Source organism: Vollenhovia emeryi, unplaced genomic scaffold (genome assembly GCF_000949405.1).
Source record: "Vollenhovia emeryi isolate VEMERY1.0 unplaced genomic scaffold, V.emery_V1.0 DF939298.1, whole genome shotgun sequence".
In the NCBI taxonomy this organism is placed as follows: domain Eukaryota; kingdom Metazoa; phylum Arthropoda; class Insecta; order Hymenoptera; family Formicidae; genus Vollenhovia; species Vollenhovia emeryi.
The window spans coordinates 139,484-165,692 of NW_011967068.1; the positions used below are offsets into that span (position 1 = coordinate 139,484).

Sequence of the window (26,209 nt, forward strand, 5' to 3'; positions counted from 1 at the left end):
GAATCGACGTCACGATCTGTAAAATTATTTTAGCATCATTGACAACAACGTTCGCGGCTGACTGATCTTGGCGCCCGCCTGCATACGTACCCACGTGTACAGCGATAATAGGATTTATCAACGTATTTTAATTGGTTTGATTCAATAGACTCGAGTTTCAATCAGTGATGCCATTGAGATCGTTATTATAACTTAAGAGCTAATATAAAGTGTACCTATTGTTATTCGTGTTACGATGCAACATTTACAGAGAATTAGCACGAAATTGTGAGAGGCATCTCCGCGAGAGTCGGCTCTTCCGATGTCGAATCACTTTTCCAACCAGAATTGAATATCGATTTGCGCGCGGGAAAGATTATTCAACACCTGAAGAGGCTCGAGTCGTGCAGATTTTTTTCCCTCTTTCTCGTCGAAATTTTCATTTTTCATAAATGTTCACACACACAATGGCCGGCTATCATATATGCCACAAATCTAATTCGTCTACAAAAGAGGTGTTATTTTGCGGGGCAATTTAAATTCGGCACGAGCGTCTTGGAATGGTTGTTCTCCCCCCCCTCCCCTCATCCCTTTCCTCCTCTCCTTTCTGCACCGCCGTATTCCAACCTGATATCTTTTGCATTCGGTCTGGAGAGATAAATTACGAAGATAAATCAAAACGGCACCCCCCGTCTGCTCGCCCCGCCGGTATATAGACGGATAATTCCCATTAAAGAAGAAAGGCGGTCGTGGCGAGCGAATACCGCGCTAACTTCCGCCTTCATCCACTTATCCTTCGAGGCACGGAAGGACTATTCCTCACAATTACATCCTGATCGATCCCGCCAGGACGTGGATTCTCCCAAGGCCCGCGTTTATGACCGCCGCGCGACGTCCTGGGAATAATGCTCCCCGATACAGCGAGGGAAACCGACGGGCACGAAAGAAATTAGAAGGAGGAATCTGGAAATCCCGGGATAAGATGAGAGACGACAATCGCGGCGAACTATAAGACGGATTATACGGGCGATAGCTCTAATCGAAAGAAAGGTCAATTACGCGCGCGGATATTCGCAGAAAAAGCGGAAGAATGTCAAACTGTCATCGATCCTTAATTGATAAAAAAAAACCCCCGCGGCAGATATTAGAGAGACCGTGCTCTCGTTCAGTTTCGTGCAATACGTAATCTGTCTTCTATTACTTCTTGAAAACTGTCAGAAAAACCCAAGATTTTTCTATATCTTTCTACTTTTTTTTTAGAATCGTAGACATTAATTATTATTCACTTATCATCGTAGATATTAATTTACGAATGTTCAGATGTCATCTCGTCCCGCGTAAGAAGCCGAGAGATGCTCGCGAAGAAAATTAATCTGCGAGGCAGCGAAACAATTAAGGATCCGGTGCTTAAGTTTCGCCAGTTTATATAAATCCGCTTGTGATGCAGCTGCATTTGAGACGAAAACTTGGAGACTCCGTAATGATGCGACCAGCGCGATACAACCCGGCGTGGATATTACATCCAGTTAGAGTAATCTGACCACGAACGTCGGTGTCTCGTTATCGAGGGTCATCGAGACTGAGTCTATCGGTTCTGCCTGGATAATTACGTGGTCCAAGTTGTCCGAAGTTCTGGCCGAAGATTCATCGCTCTGCCAAGGTGTCTTGACGATGCAACAACGGTCTTGGTAGTTTCAGAGATTCCTAGTTTCGGGTAGCGTATAACTATATCAATAGACGAATTTTGTGTTGCCACAGTAAATCCAACATCTAACGCCGCGGAAGGTGACGGTGAGACATTTTTGCAAGTCGATTTCCCAGAAAATTTGACGGAGTTTTATCGAGTACAAAAAATTAGTGCTGAAGCGAGCATATTTCCCCTCCGTTACGATAAGACCGGCGATTACCGTTTAATTCGGCAAAATGCACGGCGATAAGAAAAGTCTTCGACTTAAAAATTTTAAAACTTTAAAATCCTCGTAAAGTCCCATTACAAAGTTATGCAAATCGGAATATCGTTCTCATATTTTAGTCTAATTTTACGTGGATGTTCCATTTTTTTTATTTCTTGCACACTTAGTACCAAGATTTCAAGTATTATTTAAATCCCAGGAGTGTCGCGGAGTTGTCGCTATTATTGTAAACTCGGTAGAGCCTCAAATCACACGAAAGGCGCTTGAAAACTGCGATTGTATCGCCGTGAAATTGTGAGCACCGTTTTAGCCGGTCACGAGAATATTTTTTGCGCAACGTGCACTTGGAATTTTTCTCGAACGCGGGACAGTCCTATTTTATCGGGCGTACGCGGGACTGTTTTTACGGCGACGTCAAATCGATTGTTCGATTAACATTCCAACTGTTCGCACCGGACACCAATTTCCGTGCACCTGCATTCCTCACAGGGACTCGAGAGCTCCGTGATAATTCTGCCGACGCGATACATTCGCCCGTATATATTGCAACCGGCCAGCTTCAGCAAACTGCCGACGGACATTGGTATCTCGTTGTCGAGGACCTTCGAGGACGTCTCGACAGTTTCCGTCTCCTCGGTTAACCTTTCCGTACTCGTCGATAAAGCGACGAGGGTCTCCTGATCCTCTCGTGCACCGCTGACGGAGGAAACATTCGGCGTCTTTGTGGTCTCGGTCAGCTTGTTGCTGGAACTGGTGTTGGAGGAAAATAGCAGCTTAAGGACGCTGTCCAGAGAAAAGATGGCGACATCTTCCTCGGCGTCCCCCGCGGTCTTTCCATCTTCACTTGGGAAATTATCCGATTCGGTACGATTGTCGTATTTCGTTGTACGATTGCCCTCTTCGCCGGCGAAGTTTCTATCGAGATCGCTGCTCTCGGATACGTTTCCCTTCGCGAACTTCTGCTCCGTAGTATTGCTCCGATGGAAATCGTACTTGGAACTGTCGGCTGTGCGATTTAACTTGGTCAACGCCGCTCCGTCGTAATCGAAGACGTTTGCTTCGGGATTTTCGGAGGGCTTACGATCCAAGACCTGATTCTTGGAATCGTACGTTAACGAGACGGTGTCTGTCGGGGGTGCTTCGTGGCTCGTACCGTACTTCACTTTCGTCAAGAAAGAGGGCTCGATCGTTTCCTCTCCGTAATCGAAGGGCGGCTGTATAAGCGGTACCTGCTCCATGAAGTCAAAGTTCGGCGAATGCTGCAATTGATTGCCCGCCGAGCCTTGAGCCGAGGTCTTCGGGGCCGCCATGGACGTCGTCGACCTGGGCGTTGTGATGCCGCGTTCAACCAGATACGGGATCATGTCTTCGATCAGGGATGGTAAGTCGGGGGCTGGCTCGGTCTTGATTACGTCGCGAAACGGATCCGGGGACACTGTGGGCTGTCGTTGAGAAGGCGCCGTGGCGTCGGCGCGGTCGAGCACCACCGTCGGCGATTCGTCGGCGTCGACTATAAGTGTTGGAAAAATAAAAATATGTACATGCCTCGAGTCTGTATAACATTTCGGGTAAAGTCCCGTAATACGACGACGTGAAATATACCGCAAACAATTTTTCCGCAACACTTCTCCTCGGAATCGATTCTGCGACAGCCAATTTTCAATGGCGGACACTTCTCCGAGGAGCAGACGATTTCCCCATAATAACACATGCAGATTATGCAAAGAGCGGCGCGTGGCAAGATCTCGCCGTGGCGGTATTCCAGATCTTCAAAGCGGCACTTGTGTGATAAATCTAGTTTGACAAAGTCAATTAATGACATATATTAAAGTTTTATGTTTAATCTATCAGATTTTTCATGGATTAGCAATCAATCGAGAATACGTACCGTTGTTCTTTTGATGTGGATTCGTAATTTGTGGAACTACAGTAACTCCAGTGCCAATCTCGAGATTTAAGTCGGTGGAGCGGTAAGGAACGTCGAAGTACGATGGCTCTCTGGGTACAAAGCCACCTACGAATAGAGATCTATTGCTTATTATTTATAAAAAAATATTATGATCCGCAGTATTAAAATTAATCAATCTTACACCGATGGGAAAACCGCTGACCAAAATACACCGATGCCCACAAATGCCCAGTGGGCATTACTTTATCTTATTTTATCTTATTTTATCTTATTTTATTTGTATAATGCCCCGGCGAGGCCTAATGCCCAAAAAATGCCTAGTAACGTCCAGTAATGCCGTAAATCTGTACACCACAACCGCCCTCAGCGGCTTCCCCCTCGTCTTACACGGAAATATGATTACCACATGTCTAATTAGGGTTGGCACAATCCCAATAAATAGTAATATTTGGGACAGCTATATCTGTGGTTGTCATACCTATATGTAAGTAGTGGGCACAACCACATGCGCCTTGTGCAGTAAACTTAGTGACGTTGCAACACAACTACGTTGCAACACAAGACAATGTAGATGCCCCAACTATTTAAAATTTAATTATTTTTGCCTTGGCCGGTCTTTCCGTGTATTCAAGTAATAAAATAACGATATTATATTTTTTTATGCAGCTACACAATACAAACTGTTTTAAAAGTATATACACGTCCTGAAAGGAAACCTCAGGTATGGATGAAAAATTGCTTTTTAATATATATATATATATATTGAACTTTTATAGCATCTTTTATTTGTACATTTTTGCGCCCAGACTATTCATTTGACTTCTTATAGAGAATCATAAAATACCTTCGGTCTCTACGGGTGGGCTAAATCGGTTCTCCTGGGTTGCAATATCATAAAAGCCGGAAGCATCGGTCGGTCGTAGCTCAGGGGGCACTACAACTGAACCAGGAGGATATCCAGTCTCAGACGTGGGTACATCCTTGCCTTTCACCAACGCATCTGCCGCTACAAAGGGTATTATCCTACAATAGCAAAATTTATTTTTGATATATAATTTTTACATTGTTGTCATATATATACAATATGTATAGAGAAGTAAAAAAATAAGAATTTTAAGAATTTAATTAGAATTAAAAAAATTAACTTAGTGCTTCACGCGCGGGATTAACTGCCGTATTTTTTTTTCAAATTACATTGTTCGCAAAACAAAACGTATTATATCTTAAATTTTATGCGAAAAGGATACAACATAAAAAAAGCACTCCACATTTTCTGCCGTTAACCGACGTAAATCGGCATCAATCAGTTGTTTTCGACAAACGATTTCAATTTAATTCACGGCAGTATTCCCCGGCCAACAAAACTCGCAAAAAGCGGTTCCGTTATAAGCGTGAAAAATTGATTGCACATCGTGCCAGCTAATAAAAAGAAATAAAACGCGCTATATCGATTACATCGACTGCGCTACGTTGCACCTGCCGATACTTTCGTGCATTCTACAAAAATATTGCAATTATAAAATTCGTAAAAAAAAAAAACATTTATATACCCTTCGCACTTCCCACGAGCGGAGGTGGTCCAGTGTCAAATCACGGAACCGGAATACGAGATGATGATGGATCGAGATATGATAATAATAGTCACCTAACGTTCGGCAGCGACGGCGGCAGAAGTCGTTCGCTGTAGTCGTAGTCGTAATCCTCGCCTTTTTCTCGATGAGTGATGTTCAGGATAGCCTCAATGTCGGGCGGAATGGACCTAATTGGATTTATCGTGACACCTTGTATGTGGCCCACCGAGACATTCGTCTTCACTGTCACGTTCATTACGAGGACGTCATCCGGCATGAGTATCGTCGACGACGGACTGGTGACGGGTCTCTTGCCGATGGTCTCCGTTCTCTATTTCATACGCGTATAATGAACTTACTTGTTCTTTTTTTTTCCCCCTGACAGTAACCTTTCAGTGAACGTATATTTTACGAATCAAGTCGCATTTTACGGTTTTATTAGCGAAAGGACGCTTTATAAAAAGAGATTCAAGATAGTCTCGTTGTAACTTTAAGCATTTTTAAGTAATTATAGTCACAAAAATATTCGACGCGGCGATGGCTTTTAGTGTTAAACTGCATAAAATAATTGGAATTTATAAAAATCTGTGATTGTTTCCTGCTTGACTTTTGCGAAACTATCTCATGATTTTGGCGCGAAAATTGTAATCATTATTCCTCCTTTAGTCGTTACCTTAATGAGTGTAGGGTTCTCGGACAATTTCTCGTCGGGGATAAGCGTTTCCTGGGCATTCGTGGAAGCTGCGAAAGGATGCATCGTAGCTTTGTTTTTCTCAATTATATCCGCTTTCCCTGCCATCGTCGTCCCGCTCTCCGTAGCCGCGTCTTCGTTCCGCTCCTCGTTTTCGCTCGCGTTTTTGTTCCCATCCCCGCCGGCAGCCTCGTTTTCATCGTTTCCATTATCGAGCGCTAATTCGGGAAGCATCGTCGTCCACTCCGACAACGAGACCGTCGAGCCATCCCTGCTAGATGGATCCTCCGTCGTCGCGATCGTGGAGTCCGTGAATGTGTTTGTTAAGCACGTGATGCAGGAACCGGTGCTGGAATCAGCATCTTTGGTGGACGCCGGGGTCGATTCGAATGCTGCTGGCGATTCAGTGTTACTCGATAACTGGCGAACGAAGACAAATAATTGTTAACGCCGGACTGATTTATGATCGTATTTATGTTTCCGTGAACCGAGGAAAGCAGTAACGCATCAAGGCGATAAAAAAATTGCACTCCGACAAATTGCAATGTTTTTATTGAGACTAATAGGAGAGAGATATTATCCAATTTAACATTTGTCTTGTTCACTTTGCCATCCGTTATTGTTACATCTATTTTGAAGATATTTGTGTTGCGTACACGTCGACATGAATAACACGTTTGAATTATATTTTTACATCCGCGGTAGTAATGTGTATGTCTGTCAATTTACCAAAAATGGATCACGCGAGGGTCAATAAGCGGGGATTTAAAATAATAAATATGTATTTGCATGTCGCTCATTCGAAAATCTGCGACGAGCTGTAACTTTTATAGATGGGTCGCTTTCGTTATTGAAATGATCATCACCTCGTTCGTTGAAGTTGCGGCAGTCGTCACTTCCAAGGTCGATTTATAGTCCACCGTCCCTATCAAGATTTCATTGTCCATGATGTCGGTCTCCGTGGTCGAGGGCCAAGCGGTCGAGTAGGTAGCGACAGACGAGTCCTCCTCGAGATCGATCGCGCTGGTGCTAATCCGTTCCTCGACCACTCTATGACCTCGTCCTTCGACGGGCGGATTCGTAGATTGATCAATCGCGGGCTGAACAATTAATGACAAGCTCTCGTGCCGTAAATCGATTAGGATCTCTTCACAGGGGGATCTTTTTTTTTCTTACAAAACTCTATGCGCGCTTCAAAGTCTACTCGTAATTCGATCGGCCGAGTCAATTTAATAATGATTTCGCCTAGTTCGCGTTCAATCGGGCAACTCGGGCTCAATTGAATACTCAATTTTTCCCCGATATTGGAGCACTATATGGGCATTGATAATGTAGACGCGTCGTAGATCATTTAACCAAAGGATTTTCGAAACGCGGGTGCTAGCCGTGAATTTATACAGGTGTGTTATAAATAATGTTTAATGTTACGTAAAAACTATGAAATACTGAAAGTGAGTAAAATAAACTAAACGAAAAGGTTAATTTTCAGTACATAAAAATTTACGTACTTGAGAAATACAAGTTTTTACAGGCAACGAATGGAAACAATGTTTATAAAATTCGTATGCAATAAAAGCACGAAGTTTCTCTTAATTCAACGTAAGGAACTATCAGATCCCGTTATCTCTTAGTATTGACGCGCGATTGATGCGCTCGTTCAAGAATCCAAGTTTGCGACGAACCCTCAGAATCCGCCGCAGTTGTCTCCATTGTCTGAGTAGATTCCCGTGTATCTCGCGAGATTCGAATTCTCTATAAATGGTATTCTGTACTAACGACGCTGCCCATTAATAATAACGCAACACATCCATAATAGATACGTCGTCGCCCGATCGGAAACTCGTATCGTGCTACGTGATCCAATAAGGTATGCTTCATTCCAAATTCCTGAACTAAGTCGAATGTCTAACGCGTTTATAATCAATGTTTCGGGTAGATTTCATTGATTAAATTCCGCCGACTACATAAATCACCCCCCCTTAACTTCAATCCCATGAGCATGTTCCTACTATTTGGTAACTTCGGGATTTAGGATAGCAAGCTTATTTAGAGCAGTTAGAACTATTTAGCAGAATTCGCGAAAACGGCGACGCGATAATTTATGTTTCTACAGGGGTAAAAAGAAGAAGAGAAAACGTACGAAAAAGTTGGTCTCCTTGCGGAACTTTGCGTAGTCCTTGCTGACGAAGGCGTAGGATGCGTAGTTTTGGGTGGCCTTTACTTCGATGCTGCCGCCTTGAACGTTTAATCTCTCAGTATTTTTGCAGTATCCAAGAAAGAATATGTGTACACGCACGTATGGGGGCATAGGGTAAAGTGGGCTAATAGGGCAAACCGGGGTACCAGTGTTTTCTAGCCTGCGTGATGTGTGCTGAAACGCGACGGAGGGCCGTCGTGTCGAATTATTTGTAAATTTCTCCATTTCACGCGGTTGCGGCAAAAGTAGCTAAATTAGTTCGTTTATACGACGCGTATGCTATTTTCGCTCCCTTTCATATTTACGCTGTGTTTACAAGAAGGTACGTGTAGAATTGTACAACAGCTTCTATGAAAGACTGATTTCCACTATCTGTAGCTTATACTTTTGCAGTATTACGTATATAATCGAAAAATATGTAAGCTAGGTGTTTACATTAATTTCTCTTTTCCCTTCCAGATAATGAATATGATTCTTTTTGCATTCCCGAACTTATTACTTCGAATATTAAGCACTCCACTTTGCCCCATGTTGGCAGAGCCCACCCGTCTTGTGTTTCCCTGATCGACAGATGCATGTACGTATTAAAAGTACGTCCGCAAAAAAGAGCACGACCGACGCATGTTAATTCCATTTCAATTAAACGTAAACACTGTACATGTCAATTTTGTATCGGTCCAATGTCCCTACGGATTTACATTGTCGCGAAGAAGTTTATTTAATTACCAACGAGTCTATAACACTGTACATTGTGCAGCGAGATTTATTAAGTTTCGATTCTCTTTTCGCGCTGAGTTTAAACGACAGTACACCCCAATTTTATTCCATTTTCACCATTAAAGTATGAAAAATACAGGAATCGAATATCAAAGAGGATTAATCCAGCAACTGTACAAATAGACATTTTATATTGATTAAATTAATAATGACTAAGAATACAGAAGCAATGTCTGGGCAATTTGCATAACCCGAGAGCGAAATATTAATTTCCACCAAAAAAATCATAGTATAAAGTAAAGCCGTATCATGTATATATGTATTTTTGAACTAGACGCAAAAAATATCAGCGGCATTTGTTAGTGGATAAAACATGCTTTTAAGTCGGTGTTTGCAGGTCATTGGCCGATTTTCGTTCGGTAGATGCATATTTCTATCCACCACGATATTAATATCGATGGCTATCGCGCTCGCAGAGCTGCCATATTGACTGTATCGAATAAACGCTCCCGCGCGGAAATTAAATCCTCTTTTAATTCGCAGATGTTTCTCGCTTCCAAGAATCGGCGTGTTTAATTCGCTTACCCGCGCGCAAAGCCGGGCAAAATATTTTATTTTCCTTTCCGCGAGCGCGTGGATGCCGAATGAAATATTCCCAAAACCCGAAAACGAGACGCTGTTTTGACGGTGGCATTCGTTATTCTCTCGCATCGGCATGCATCAAATAAATATTTTCGTTTTCGGTAAAATATTTTTTTCACCGAGCCTTAACCGAACGAGACTCAATTCAGCATCGGCCTGCGATCGACTTCCATTATCATACCACAGTCGCGTGTGCAACGGGAAACTATTTTCGAAAATATACGTACGAAGAAAAGGGTCCAATTTCATATTAAACAAAGGCGCTTGCCACTAAATATAACCAATAGAAATAGAATAAAACATATTCAGTAAAGGGACACCTCTCAATTTTTTGACGCTCGAGGCACAGTATTATAAAACTCGCTAAAATTGAAAAATCCGGGAAATGTCGCGATTCAAGGACATATTAGAGCACGCGCATCGGGGTGAAAAAATTATTTTCATTCTAATCAAACGATTTTTCAAACTATAATACGATTGTTTGTGTACCTGGTTGTTTTTTTATTTATTCCACAGTATATTTTCCGTGAAAAGTTTTGCCGTGAGAATATTACGAAAAGCGTTAATAGTCTCGTATTTCGATATTTTCCAGCATCGCGTTTTTTCCCCCCTGATATTTCATAATGGTCCGAAAATGAAAGGCAATATTCCCGACCAAGGAATTTCGCGATTAATTCAGCGGAAAACACAATCCGGGCGTAAACCGGCGGACAGGGGTGCGAGCGTGGGACAATTCCGGCGCGAATTTTGCGTGAAACTCACTGCAGTTGTAGGTGGACGGGCAGCATTGTCCTTCTCGCACGATCGGGCTGCAGCCTTGAAGAGGCGGGGCGCACGCAAGCGGAACGCACCGTATGGCGCCCATCGCGCAGAAACAATTGTCGCATGCGGCCTTCCACTCGATGTCGCGGACCATCTCGCCCTCGACGTAAACGCGCTCGCCCACGCGACAGCCTGGACGATCATGTGCCGTGAGAGAGTCGTGAGAATCGTGCGGAAACTCGGGCCTCCCCGCGTAATCTCTTCCGCCCCGCTCGCGCAGAAAATACCGCGAACATCCGGATATTCGGGGCCCGAATATCCAGACGTTCCGGCCAGTACTGTGATTTCTGGAACTTCGATAGCGCGGAGAAGAAAGGAGAGATATGGCTTGGGGCTGTATGTTACTAGAATGTGCATTCAAATTTCATGCGACAATGTAACAATCTATAAAACCGCAGAATTATTTCTACGAGCGAGTAATTTCGATCTTGGCCAATCCCCATTTTGACCAACGCTTCGCGCTCGCTAAAAGTCAATCAGTGGATTTTCACTGAAAACGGTGAATAGCCACTGATTTACAGTTAGAAGTGTACCACTGCGATTTTCAGTGGTACACACGGAAAAAAGTTTCTTTGAAATCAAACAAATTTTCTGTAAATTTTTACCTTACTTTTACTTAATTTCTAAGAAATTATTTCTTTACCTTAACCAAAATTTTACTCGGTCGAGGCTGGGAATCTCTAAGAGAATTCATATCTATTTCTTCGGATCTAGCAAGTGCTTTCAGTCGAAGTAAATAAAAATTTAGTAGATTCAAAGAAATATGATTTCAACGCACTCTGCACGGAGAGAATTTTCTTTTAAAAGTTATCCTGAAAATCAAGTATAATCATGGGACAATGGTACATGGTAAAGTGTATGGTAAAATTTCCAAAAACTCTCACAAACTTCTTTCTCAAAATGCCAAGTTGTCTCACGATTACATGATTTTCAGGGTAAATTTTAAGAGAAAATTCTCTCTGTGTGGGTGTATGCTTATGATTGCAAATTAGTAACTACTTACTGTAAAACCAAGGCAATGAAGAAAAGGCAATGGGAGCCTGTTACCGCGGATATTTGGTACAAAATGTTCAACAAGGACTAAATAATAATAGGTTTAATGTATTTTTTACCTTTTGTCTTTTCTTTATTTCCTGAGTTTTGTGATTCTGGAGCCTGATAAATTGTATTATAATATTTCTACTATTCACTGCTTTCAGTGATAATCCACCGATTGACTTTTGGAGAGTAGAGATCCTTCAGAAGAAGATTAGATAGATAAAACGTGACAAGTGACTGATAGAATGCCATCAGTTACTGAGCAACTAATCGGTTCTTTTTCTCAAAGGGATATAACGGTCGCGCGTTCCTGTCTTCGCTGAAGAGTTTCTATCCCGTTTGAGCAGGGCTGTACGCATAACTTCGCATAACGTCGCTCTCTTCGTGGCGTCGTCGTGTTAGCCTCGTAACAGCCTCGTCCTGACGAGCGGTGACCTCGAGGATGTTTGTTCGTCCGGGAGAATTAACGAGCCGCTGTGGTTCGAATCGTTATTTACCGACTTCATGGTCGGTCATCGCGACTGAGGGCCGCGACGCCGGCCGCCCGACGGGGGTGGTTTTCGGTGGTGCCCGTTTAAAATTAAGCCATCCCCGAATGTCCCGGCAGCCAGTGACAGCCGTGGCGTCGTCGTAGCGACCGAGGCTTAAAGCCCCGGCTTAAATTTAAGCGGCCGCGGTGAAACCGGGCGTTAAATGAACGGCAACCCCGGCCATCCGAAGCGCCGGCTCGCAGTTTCCCTCCGGAGCAAAGTGTCGGGAGGTACCCACTGACTCTTCTTTATCGCGTTACACGTCCCTCTATAGCTGTCGGATCCCCATAACGTGAGAATCCAGAGACGATTCCTGCGGTGCTCGCTCCCGGGGATATCAGCTCTCGTGTACAGCGAGCGGCTACTTCGAGGTGCGCGTTTTTCCCGGGACCGTAAATACCAATAGAATTGAGAGAAAAGATCGAAAGCTTCGATGCTGAATCGGCTATTTTATAAACGATTTGAAATTCGAATAAAATTACAAAAATTTAATTTAATCCGTCTTAAACTGGATCTTAAAAAAAATGATGTATCAACAAGATCAATGTAATTGAAATAAAATCGTTGAAACAACATCAGTATTAATGAATGAAAAATATCAAATTGTGTTAATAATCTGGATATTTAGTTCAATGCTTATTAAATATTAAAATCTGTAGCAAATACAATGGAGTGAATTGTGTTTGTGGCAACCCGTGACGTTAACGTTTAATTCAATCAACTTCATTTTTTAATTCAACAGCATTTTGCTGTGTGTGGAAAGGAATATCTAAAAAAAGATCTTTAGCATCTTAATCTTCTTGAATTATTACAGCGACTACACTTTCAATTTAATGTTTGAAGAGATGTTGAGTTTATCAAAAATTTCCTAATCATTTCTTGACTAAGATATAAGAATCGAATATTTTACAGTTTAAATTTTAATAAATTTAACAGTTTAAAATTTTAGTAAATTATCAAAATTTAATTCAGTTTTTCTTAAACTGGATCTTACTCTAAAAAGGAAAATTTCAAGAAAGACCCTCAGCATCATAATCTACTTGAATTATTACAGCAATTACACTTTCAATTAAATGTTTGAAGAGATGTTGAGAGTTTATAAAAAATTTCCTAATAATTTCTTGATTAAGGTATAAAAACACCTTTAAGATGCCTGGCACTCGTTTCAAAATATTTACATACGTTACTTTAAACAGTACGTCATTATATTTTCTTGTAACTTACGGCTTAAACCGCCAGGCGATGAGATCCAGCATTAAATGAACCTCGTCGGCTATCCGGAGGTGGAATCCTTGTGGAGCAAGTGTCGCGGGGTGATATAACGTCAGCAGTAACTCTTCGTTATTAAGTTACACATTTCATCACAACTTTCGAGAGTGCGCTTCGGCGGAGAGCTTTAGTCGCGCGGCGGTAAATTTCGGAATAATCTCTAATAGCCCCGATTTTCTTCAAGTTTTCTATTCCCACGGGCGCGCTTTAATAAGTTACTCGCTGAGTATACGATGCCAATGTAAAGCAATCTCCGTTTGTTCGCTGTATCACACTTATCATGTTACGCTACCTCTATTAGCGTTCAATTCAAAAGAGTTCGTCCACTTTCATGCACAAGCCCTGATTCAACAGGAGTTAAACTCACTCTCTAAAAGTCGATCAGTGAATTATCACACCCAGAAAAAAAGTGTCTTTGAAATGAAAGAAATTTCGACCTCACTACACTTTTCTTTAATTTCACAGAAATGATTTCTTTACCTTAACCAAAATTTTATTTGATTAAGACTGGAATCTCGAAGAGAATTCACATCTACTTCCTCAGATCTAGCAAATCTTTCAGTAGAAATAAATAAAAATTTAGTAGATTCAAAGAAACATGATTTCAACGCATCTCACTTGTTTAACCTGATTAAATCTTTTCTTCCGTGAAAGAAGACTCGTGATTGAATTCCGGTGTTGAAAACCTGCTATCTCATATTAGAAACCTATCTCACACGTAGAGGACCCTCTATACAGGGTGTACTAAAACCACCGGATATCCTTTTAATCATAAATTCTTTAGAAACTTTCAAGACAAAAATTCTAATACAAAAATGTCGAGGCTATAATAGTTTTTAAATAATAAGCGATGACATTTCACAAATGACAGGCCTGAGATTTCGCGCGCTCAGGTACGGCGACACGACAAGTGATAAAGGTGTTCCTACGAATATCGCTCTTTTTAGCATAGCGACAACTTTCACAACAGACTTAACGATTCATTCTCGAATTAATTGTTCCTCTTGTTATCTTTAACCATTTCTTTTGTTAACTTTGTGTAACGTCTTATTAATAAAAGGGAGGGGTTCACTATGATGAGCATCTGATATCCTTCGATTTAGTCGATCTCCGATATTCTGAGTGAACTTGGAATTTTCAGTTAGATTCAATCTAGTCTCCTGCCTCTCTTTATCCTCAAGTTTTCAAAATAACCGGATCATCGTCTTCCCAAATAATTTCTGTCCCGTTAAACGGTGACTTTGGTTCTCGCTCGCTCGCGAAACACATAGGAACACTTTTATCACTCGTCATGTCGCCGTGCCTGAGCGCGCGAAATCTCAGACCTGTCATTTGTAAAATATAATCGCTTATTATTTAAAAACTATCGTAGCCTCGACATTTTTTAATTAGAATTTTCCTCTTGAAATTTTCTAAGGAATCTGAGATTAAAAGGATATCCGGTGGTTTTAGTATACCCTGTATAAGGCGTTACTATTCGTGCTATTTATATAATAGTCGGTCGAATTCACTTATTAATGAAAATAATATTTGACAAAACTTTTATATCCTTTACGTCGGAGTTCTATTAGATTTATCAAAAGCCACAGGCTAAACACCTCCGCGTAACAGCACGAAGCTTTCGATCGCGCTATCGAGTTTCCGGGAAATTTCTCGACTGGCGGCATCCGCTCTCTCGAATTCAGTTAAGCGGACCAGCTCGTAAATGACAACAATTTGAACTCACCGTTTCCCGATACCGGCGCCATTGTGGACGGATGGTGGTCTTGAAAAGAAATAAGGAGAGCCATTGGTAAGGTACTTTAAGTAACTCGCGACGTCGCCGTGATAAAAGTACACTCACGGGTGCAGTTATAGGCGACCGGGCAGCAGGAATGGGGCGCGTACAGCGGGGTGCATCCCGGCAAGGGTAGCAGGCACTTGGGTCGGACGCATTTCCTCGAGCCGGATATGCAGTAGCAGTATTCGCATCGGCGCGAGCCCATCATCGCCGACCCCGAGCCGTATCGGATCCCGTCGTGCAGACACCCTAATTTAACATTTAAAGTTCATTCGAGATTCTTTTATCCCAATTAGGGAGAGGCGCTGAGGTTCCGACGCGAAAATCTCAAGCGTTGCCACGGGCTTCCGAAGAAACGGGGAAAGTACGAAGCGAGCAGTTTCTTCGGAGATGCACGATTTTCGCGTTCCGATATCTGAAACTTTTAATTATACTATCTTGCACCTTGCATCCGCTGAGCGAGCTTCATTTTGTTACGTTGGCTCGTATTCTTTTAGCACACTATGTTACTCTATCTGCCCAGGCATTGCGTCTCTTTTCGATGTAATATCCGCCACTCTTTTTATCCGCCATTTATAGATACCGTTTTACATCCGACGTCATCTGTTTGTTTCAGAAAAAACGGGAAGATCTATATACAACGGTTAATCTTTAATTGCAATCCGGCACTGAATGGAGTTTTTGGAATTTACGTTAAATTGCTCTCGTTAAGATCGTTCTTGTCTGTGAGATAGTACGTGAGCTTCGTCGAACTTGGGCGAAGTTTCTTGGCGCCCGATAATTTATTTAACAATGCTTTCAGGAAAGACACAGGCTGTATATATTTATAAAGTAACGTAAAAGGTTGTTGTCTCAAGGGGAAGTACAATCCGACGAAATGCTATTGTGTTTTAATATTTAATATGTTTAATTCTGTTACTTGTTAACTTGGAATTTTAATTTTATAAACAGATTTCGTAAATTCCACAGTTTCCAGGAGAAACGCTTAAATTCGTTCGCTTGTGCGAATCGAAATACGATAATAATGTTAAACAACTCGCGTAAGTAGCTAATAAATAGTAACCTTCTTATCGTGATTAACAGAGATAAATGTGTCAAGTTGCGACAACGTCGAATCAATTGCACAATTGTATCGTTTAGTACACATTTCATTACTGCAGAAATAAAAGTAGCGTCGCGGTAAAATGTTACAGTGCCCAAGCCAATGTTGTAGAAATGAAAGAATGTACTGGCATAAACCTTGCAGCAACAAAGAAATCCTGAATTAATTTAAAATTACGTTCGTTTCAGCAGTAACGAGCCATCTTAACCCCTTCTGTGTTATGCCCGAGTTTAGCCGAGTGTTCTTCTCTACCTTCCTCAATTTATTTACCCAAGTTTACTCGAGTGTAACGAGGCTCATTTATTTACCGCAGAGGTAGCCCAGACGCTCTTTTCAGAGAGACGGAGTTAGAATGGAAATTATTAAAAATAATAGCGCGCTGCTAATTTAACTCGGAGCACAGTCGCGATATATAACACAGTCGCCCGGGAAGAGAAAGCGAATCGATTTTTCTACTGTTTAAGCAGCCGTGTCGAAAATTATAAATTGCCCGCTGTAATAAGGTCAACGTCATATCGACGTTGTATTGTCATTTGATCAGGCGAGTGCAGCGCAGCGTAAAGAAGACGATTGTTTGTACAATACAGCGATACATTACCGGGAAGAACAAATAACAAAGTACAAAATCAACAAAATAGAAATACCTTCCGTACGTGAGTGGTGAGCATGCTTCTCCTCATCCTCAGCTTCCACGTTCGTTTGTACACTGGCTCGCCGCAACATATTCTCGACGTCGCCTGTAAGTCAGATAATAAATTTAAACCCTAGCCACGATTAACTCTTTAATCAGCTTCACCGCGAGGCCGAAACTTTTATGCGTTTCAGACGAACTTTAGTAAAAGAAACAAAGGCGAGGGGGCTGATACCGACACCTCCTATTCAACTCGCGAGAATAACAATTATATATTTAATATCGAACGATTAACTAAACGAAATAGTTAAAAGAAATAGTCACGCTCGTGTTTTAGTAACGACAAAAATTTCGAATTCACGACCAATATTATACAAGCAAGAATAAGATATAAAAATGTTGCAGGATTAACAACAGTTTATCCGACATAATAACAAATTTTTGTGTGAACGATTAATTATAATTTGCGAAGAATTTATATGCGGAAAGTATTTTAGGAAGATACTAGTGTATCTCTTTCTAACTTCCTGAATCCGTTCGGAGGGATTTCTCGATTCGCCGATCGCGAATGAATCGTATCGACAAGGTAGAGAAAAGTCCCCTGTTACGAGATAAGCTCCTGAATTAGATAGCGGGGTTTCTACTAAACTAATAGGCATCATCTGTTGGTTCCACTAACTCATTGCTCTTGCACCCAGAGAAAAAGTTTGTTTGAAATGAAACAAATTTATTTGAATTCTGACCTTACTAGACTTTTATTTAATTTCAAAGAAATGATTTCTTTACCTCAACCAAAATTTTATTTGATTGAGTCTGGAATTTCTAAGAGAATTCACATCTATTTCCTCAAATCTCGCAAATAGTTTTAGTAGAAGTAAATAAGTTTGTAGATCCAAAGAAACGCAATTTCAACCTATCTCATTTGTTTAGTCTAACTAAATTTTTTTCCTGTGTGTGAAATCTGTTTAGTGGAAAATTCATTGTTAGATCGTGTTGCGGGAACAAGACTTGTGATTGAATTTGGACGTTGAAAACCCGCCCTGTCTTACGTTAGCAGTCTATTCCATAATAGAGGACTTTCCTCTATTGATTAAAGAAAGGGATGTCATTGTACTAACGTGATTCGCCGCATACCAGCTCGGCGCAACATACGTTGTCGGCCGGCGAACGAACGTGACAGCCGGGCGGCGGTGGATTCGGCAATCGCGGGCACACGCGGAGCCGGCATCTCAACGCGCCCTCGGCGCACCGGCACCGCAGGCAGGGCTCGGACGTACCCACAGCCGTTCCTTCCTGATATCGGCGACCCTCGTATCTGCATCCTGCAATCGCGGGCAAATTTCTCGTTACGTAACAAAACTTTAATTATAGTGTCGGCCGGGTTATCGAAACTCGCAGAAGTATACACGGTGTCTCGCACGGCGCAATAACGTGCCCGGAATTTCGGAGCGTTGCGCTCCCGAGATTGCATATACCCGCGCGTCCGCGCGCGGCAGAAATTATAAATTTTTCGAAACAATTTTTCTACGCGCGCATATATGACAGAAATGTATAACCGGCGGTAGAGGCCGAATATTCTTTCCCTCGCATTCACTGTATATCTTTCATACATTACTTTGCTCGTAATTAATCTCAAATTTTCAAATCTTCAACTTTGAATTAATCATGTTCAATCTTTCTGCTTTTAAATTGTATCGCTTCGCAAATGCGTGAGCGAGGTTTATAATTGAAGATGTCAACCATGAGTTAATAAACACGCGGATTTAGAAATCTATGGATTCCCGTACGTGAAGAGAAACGAAAAAGTTGCCGTACAATTTTATTTACTGCTATTCATGTTTTATATAGAGGAAAGTCCTCTATTATGAGATAGGCTTCTAATATGAGATAGCAGGTTTTCAACACCGGCATTCAATCACGAATCTTTTTTCGCAACGATTGCACAATCTGACAATGAATTTTCCACTAAACAGATTTCACTCCAAGGGCAATAAATTCATGGTGGAATCATCAGATGATGCCCATAAATTTAACAGAAACCCCGTTATCTCTCATATTAGGAGCCCGTCTTATAATAGAGCACTTCCCTATATGTATACACATATAAATTCGCGACTGGATAATAAAATCAGATTAAGTCGGTTGGACTTATTCGGCTTTGTTCTTGGCATCTCGGCGGTCAAGTCTTGTCCAATATTGTGATGCATTACACACTAACTTGAGAGAGAATGCAGAGCGATCTTCAGTATACTTGTCTATTAACATAGACAAAGCAACGGTTGGTGAGTGTGCTGCGAGCGTACAGCAGGGCCCCAATTAATAAAATCCAATTAGTAGTTAATTAACGCCCGCGGAACTTTCGCACGCGACGCGAGCGTAGTCGCCGAAAGTTACATTGGCGACAGCTAAAACAATTACCGGAAGACCATAATCGCATAGCCGAAGACACGCGTTTAACTTTTCAGTTAAGAGCATCTCCTTCTGAGAAGAGAACTCCTCAAAAGGGGAATTCAGAAATTACTTGAACGCATATACTTCAATTTTATCGTCGCAATATCAGAAGTATGCGGATCGCACTTTAACTTTCGAGTCAGACGAAATTCTCCCCGATTAGTGTAAGAGGCAGAGACTTGAAAGAGTCTGCGCCAAAATTTCTCTTAATGCGACTTGACATTCTGTTACACCGATTGACATAGAAAAGTAAATGCTTCAATTTCCGATTACACCTAACTTTCTTTTTAATTGTCGATTATATCCAACTCTTTTTTTAAATCTGTGTGTGTGTGTGTGAATGAAAAACCTGTAAAAATTGTGCTCGCGATGTTTTGAAAACTGTTCCAATATTTCACCCCCTTTGAAATCTTTTAGGCCGAAGAGGATGCACTGAACCTAGAGGTTGATTACACTCGCAGTGGCCTCCTTACTGCTAAAAGGGAAATAGCGACTCTTTTCAGGCCCATCTGAGGTCAAAACTTCAATATATTTCCTCCGACACGAAGACCTTAGTTTGACCCATTGCTCCCAATTCACAAATTGTACGAGGCTAAACTGAAGCCAAAATTATTCGACTCGGGAATATATATCAATGTTAATCGCGTCATGATTAACAATGAAAACCGTGCTAAAAATATGATTGAAGCCGTAATGATGATTCAAAATATAGTCTGTCTAGGGTATTATTTGCCTTTCAACGTGAGAGGGCATGTGATCAAAAGATTTTCCTTAATTTATCGTTAGGATTTAAAATTAAGATCATATACACACATACACAAGAAATTGCGAAAATTTGCGGAAAATCGTGTTACTTAAAAAAAAAATACATCGCGTAAAAAGAAAACGCGCAAAAGCAAAGCACGTAAAAAGAGAACTGGGTATTCCGATAATGTAAGCAACCGTTTTTTCGACTATCGCGTGTAAAAGAAATGATTTTAGCCGTGGCGATCTGACCCGATCGAAACGAAGCGCGTGGAAAATGTTGAAAGGCTTTACTCCAATTCCGAGCGCGTACGCCAAAACGTCGAAAAAATCGCTACAACACGGACTTAAGCTCCGGAAATATTTGCACGCTCGGCCGTGAACGACGTCGGCCCTTCCGAAAATGGAATTTTCAATATAAATTCCGCGTGCACCTCGCAACGAAGGCGCCCCGAGGGCTTTCGGTCAGGATTGACACTGATTTCATCCCGCGATATCGAGTAGCTAGAAAAGCGATGTTAAAACGAGCGACATTTAATCTATAGAACTTTCCGGGAAGGAGGATGGGCGAATATGTTTTGTGCGATCGATTAACTTGAAACACGTTCGCTGCAGAATATGATGGCCACTTATGATAGCGATTTCCTGGAAATTCACGAGAATATCGTAGAACCCAAAATTGCTATCATCGACCGATGCCGTTCTCGAAAGCTCGCAATTACTATCTCGATACTCTATTGCATATGCATACATTTGTTATGTATCTGGCGGACGTAAATGGCTGCAAAGTCTATCGTTTCTTCCAAAGATAAAGGTGAAAGCCAAAGAGCCATATATGCGAGATGAAACATGAAATATTTCAACTTATAGCGAATTCGATTGCTTGCACTAGTGCGCACTGAGTGCCTGTTTATGGTCAATTTTTATATTTGTGAGACAATAAAGCATTTTAAAGAATTGTATGAAAGTTTTTTTAAATTTCACCATACATTCTACTAGGAAAATGCGTACTAACAATAATTAATTACTAGTAAAATGTATGGTAAAATTTCAAAAAACTGTCATACAGTTCTTCGAAATGTCACATTGTTTCACGATTATGTGACTTTCATGGATTATGGACGCTATACAGATCATTTTACTGGCTACGAAATATTCCAAGAGATATTTAAGGCGATCCTTAAATATAAGAATTGACTGTAAATAAGCCGTAGTGTGCACTCAGTGCGCACGGGGCCCACAATTAGTAATCGAATTATTTGTTCGTAACTTAATCATTTACGAATTTTACTCCGCGAACTAAAAATTGCAATCAGCTATTTTATCTGTATCCAAGATTTTTAAGTAATACTAATCAGTTCTTTCAATTCGCAGATAGCCAGCTGACGTTACTTGTCATTCGGTAACGCAAAGATTATTTTCCCTCAAGAGTTCACTAACCGAAATGTTAAGTTGCTTAACTGCAAAAAGACGGTCAACATTTTTCCCCAGAGTAGTGCGCTGAAAGAAACGCTGTTTCTTTGGTAGAAACAATCATATTAATTAACAGAGATTGGGTAACGCCGTTGTCCTCCCAGGACTTGAAATATTATGATAACGTCTTAGCTCGACGGTCTCAAAGTCAATTTGCGTCTGAGGACACTAAGTGCCATAATCCGGCTGCGGGCGCTATTATTCCGCCGTTAAACCGTCTACGCATCGCGAGTACGGCGAGGGCAAGAAACGTGCCTAATAACCAACTCCTCCGTTCTCTCGCTTACATATTGGCGCCTTCACTCTCTCTCCTGTCGCGTTCTCGAGCAGCATAACGCGATGGATGCAGCCGGGCGACGTTAGAGCCGTCATTAGTCCCGGGAACGTAAGTACGGCACCGCTGAGGGTCGCGCAGTAGTAAAGGACACTCCAGGCTTGGCCGGAGGAGCTCGCGCCAAGCGAGAAACAAGCCAAGTTAGTTAATGGCGCAAAACCGGAAGTCCTCCCTCCCCTCCGCCGCGGCGCGGGAGAGGAAGACGCCTCTCGCCGAGAGAGGATTTTAATCCCGCTACATTGGACAAGGAGATCCTGCGACGCGAAGATTTTGTTACGAGCACTTCTCAGCGAACGTGAGCGAACGTTCCGCCAGGACGACGTGCAGGAGCGACTGTAAGCCGTCCTTGCGAGCGGGCGCGCGCGAGTTTCTGCAGATTTCATTAGCGCGCGGCGTACATGTATCGTGACGTCCGTTGAAATACAGGTTGACTTATACGTACATTAGCGCCGTTAGCTGTTATTATCCCATTCCCCGCTAATGGAAAGTATCCCAAGACCTGAGCTGAGGAGACGAGAGATAATCGATTTTAAATTAAGAATATGTGAAACAAGTCGTTTCTCCAGCCCGTCGTCGTGCTTCTACTCTCGCTCGCTGCGTGATTCAGAATTTAAAGACGATTGCGGTGCCTGCGCGTCAATTCTGTACCTTACACTGTAGTGAAAGTGCTAGAAGCGAGTAGCTCTGTCACTTTCTAACTGTCCCCTTAGAAAGAGACAAAGCCGCTCACTTTTAGCATTTTCACTATGTTGCACACGGAGAGAAAAATGTAGGCTGCCGTAGCCGAAAACTGCATGTGGCAACTAAATTTCAGCTGTAAAATATGGACAGCTAGTATTTAGTTGCAACAGCTAAATATTTTGCTACTGTGCCTATTGTATTAGGTGCGACAGCAAACCGTTTGCTGTGCTTCAGAACTTCATAGTTTATGGCCGCGAAACATTTTTAGCAAACCGTGATTGGCTCCGGTTGTGGAAATTTTTTTTCAGTGCAAGGTACAGAATTGACCTCCTGGTACTACACTGAAAAAAATTTCTGCTTGAATATGGACGAATCAGATAATTCCTTTAGGATTTACCAGAATTCCTTTAGGATTTACCAGAATTTCTGTAGGATTACAGAAATTTCTGTAGGATTACAGAAATTCTGGTAAATCCTAAAGGAATTCTGGTAAATCCTAAAGGAATTATCTGATTCATCCATATTCAACCAGAAATTTTTTTCAGTGTGGTATCGACTTTCCAAGCGAATTCTCGGGTCTTTGTCGCGCACGCGTGTGTGCGTTATACATTTCTCTATTAATCAATTTAGCTGTCTTACGCAAGTTTAAAGAGCCCGCGGGATCCTAATGTTACAATTGTGAATTATTTGTTATCGAGACTTCTGACGGTGGGCTTCAAGATAATATTTTTAATCGTCCGCGTACCCGAGCGAAGGGGAGGAGTCCGTCCACTTCTGAGCGTGAGAGATCGTGAGAGTCACCGCATGGCTATCGCAGCATCTCATCGCCAACTCGCTGCCAAGTGCACGTGCGACGGTGCGCTGCCGGACGATCGGTACTCGCGACGGTATGAATGGAGCGAACTCTGGCCTTAAGCTCCCTCCCCCTCCTCCCCCGCGTCCGTACCTTCTCGCCCGAGACTCCGCGTCCCGATGGCACAACGCTGGGCGCAACGTAACCATTACAGGCACGCACGTACGCACTCGGTCCACGGTATACGCGGCGAACGAGCCGACGTGAGGCGTGTGGGCGAGAGAATTGACGGCGACGTCGCGGAGGCTGCTGGTAGTCGCGCCGGGTAATCTTTGTTTCAGCTAGAAGGTCAATGTCTGCCTGGCGATAAATCTCCATGATTCCGACACAAGTTTCTCGAAAGAGCTAGTGCGTCCAGTTGTGTCTTCTATCAACTAGCTGTGCCTAGTAAAAATTTATAGGACGAAACGGGATTTTTCGAAATCAATTGTCTTCCGCTCTCTACGGTCAGTATTCATACTCTCTAAAAGTCAATCGGTGGATTATCATTGAAAACAGTTGAATAGTCACTGATTTGCAGTTCTAAGTATACCACTGAAAATCGCAGTGGTATACTTGTACCTGCAAATCAGCGACTATTCATTGCTTTCAGTAATAATCCACCGATTGACTTTTGGAGAGTAGTCAGATCTTATATTTTTATTATCTTCAAATACTCCGTAGCGAATGAAATGTACCGTACATCTTTAGATAAATTCAAGACGGTCTTGAATACAAGATCCGACTATAAATACCGGCTTGTAAGTCAATCAGTGGATTATCACTGAAAACAGTGATTAGTCACTGATTTGCAGTTATAAGTGTACCGCTGCGATTTTCAGTGATAAATCAGTGACTATTCGCTGTCAGTGATAATTCACTGATTAATTTTTAGAGACCGCGAATTCAGTTCACGTTAAGGGTGTTTGTTTTCCTTCCTTTTTTTACGCTGTATAAAAGCTAAGCGATATTTTTGGAAAAAGAATTCTGTATTGTTTTTTTTTCAAATATATTGTTCTGAAAAGGTAACGATTTAAGAATTACGTATATTTGACAACGATCGACGGTACCTGTCGGAAATAATGCCGGAAAACTTAGCGGCCGCTTCTATCGAATTGCTCGTTGTTGGAAATCGTAGCGGATGTACTCGGCGTGCTTGCGCAGCAGCTTCTATTTGCTTCAACCGGTCGGACATTTATTTATTTGCCGAACCTCTCCGGAAAATACTACGAAGAGGACTACCGCACGGCGCGGGTAAGTAATTGTGATCGAAACAAAAGCTGATAGCTCTCTAGTATTTTTTTATTTCTCTCGAATTAATTGGTAAGATAACTCTTCAAAGTGTAGGCTACAAGGAAAACAAACGGAAGGTGCAGGCTTGGCTATCGTTCGTGGGAGCTCGATGCAAAGTGAAGAGAGTGAGTGATCGATGTCTGACCACATTGTGTCGTTATCTACTTGTCGTGTATTATCTTTTATGCGTGGGTGCGCAAACCTTGCGATTAAAATAATGCCCGCTAATTAAAATGACGACCGCGTCTCCATTATGTTATTAAAGCAATAAGATTAATACATAGAGGAAAGTTCTCTGCCATGAGATAGGCTTTTAATATGAAACAGTAGGTTTTCAACGCCCAAATTCAATCACAAGACTTTTTTCGCGACGATTGCACGATCTAACAATAAATTTTCCACTAAACAGATTTCACTCTAAGAGCAATAAATCCATAGTGGACCAAACAAATGGTGCCTATTAATTCAGCAGACTGCTATCTCATATCAAAGCTTATCTCATAATAGGGGAATTTTCTCTAATAATAATAATTACAATGCAAACTAGGATACGTGGAAAAGATGCATGAAATCTTGAAGGCGATATTTCTCAATATTTCTCTGATATCTTCTCTCGTTATGTCTACAGTGAAAATCGACTTTGACAACTATGGTGCTCGATATCACGGCAGTTCAAATAACGCTTGTCTTAATGCTATCGCTATAAAAGCGATCGTACGGATTATACGTTCTTGATAAAGCCGTGCGCGCGACGTCGGATGGGCGACTAAGCGCCGCGGTCTCGCACATAAAATCTACGGATCTCTCGTGTACCGCAAACAGATCGGATCACTATGCTTGCAATCCCGTTCTTTCGAAATGTCGCGCGAACGAAATTGGCCGATTGGCTTCTGAATCGCGTCGATCTCCACCAGGCCCGCGCCTGGGACACACTGATAAATCGGATTCTCCCCGCTACTGATAAATCAGCTCGTGCACGACGATAAATTCGCGGTGGATCGACGTATCGCGAGTAAATATCGCGTGATCGCGTCCAATTAATAACCGCGCACCCGAGATTCTTTGAAATAAATACCCCGTACTTTTACTAACGACAAATGTAGAATATAGAAAATTATGTACACCTTTTCCTCCGGGACTGCGTTAGATCACGCCGAAATTTACATTTATATTTTTGTGCTGTGTAAAAAAATGTTTATCACCTTATAGATGAAACCATTACTGACAATAATGTAAAATAATGATCATCTTTCAGGTATCGGCATACATTTGCTTTAATTTATTATAGGCATTAATTAAAGTGATGACTCGTATTTGAGAATTTAAATTTAAATTGCAACTATATCAGTAGAAAGAGAGAGAGAGAGAGAGAGAGAGAGAGAGAGAGAGAGAGAGAGAGAGAGAGAGAGAGAGAGAGAGAGAAGTAATATTTATATTTTAAACATATAAAAGGCCGGTGGAATTATCAAGCCGTTGTTAAAAATTCGTTTTATAAATATTTTTTAAATATTTTAACAATATCAGTATTTTATGATTTCACAAAAAATATCAGTATTTAAAAAATATATTCATAATATGTATATGTATTTTTGTATATACAAAAAAATATA

At 41.7% G+C, this 26,209-nt stretch overlaps 2 protein-coding genes across 2 annotated transcripts in view; both read right to left on the bottom strand.

Moving 5' to 3' along the window:
• Positions 1–1,399: 1,399 nt before the first annotated feature.
• LOC105558969 lies at positions 1,400–10,535 on the bottom strand. The gene is made up of 9 exons (XM_012006948.1): positions 10,382–10,535; positions 8,175–8,298; positions 6,930–7,182; positions 6,046–6,483; positions 5,447–5,703; positions 4,646–4,824; positions 3,781–3,906; positions 3,495–3,686; positions 1,400–3,402 (listed from the first exon to the last, which is right to left on the bottom strand). Exons 1-9 carry the CDS (start codon positions 10,533–10,535, stop codon positions 2,324–2,326), a joined length of 2,802 nt encoding a protein of 933 aa, XP_011862338.1. The 3' UTR covers positions 1,400–2,323.
• A 4,428-nt stretch (positions 10,536–14,963) lies between these two features.
• LOC105558973 overlaps positions 14,964–26,209 on the bottom strand; it is a 44,609-nt gene continuing 33,363 nt past the window's right edge. The window contains exons 4-7 of the mRNA XM_012006954.1: positions 17,910–18,113; positions 16,805–16,897; positions 15,122–15,307; positions 14,964–15,043 (exon numbers count right to left, since the gene is read on the bottom strand). Of these exons, the coding sequence (XP_011862344.1) occupies positions 14,964–15,043; positions 15,122–15,307; positions 16,805–16,897; positions 17,910–18,113 (563 nt within the window). The remainder of the gene's footprint in view (positions 15,044–15,121; positions 15,308–16,804; positions 16,898–17,909; positions 18,114–26,209) is intronic.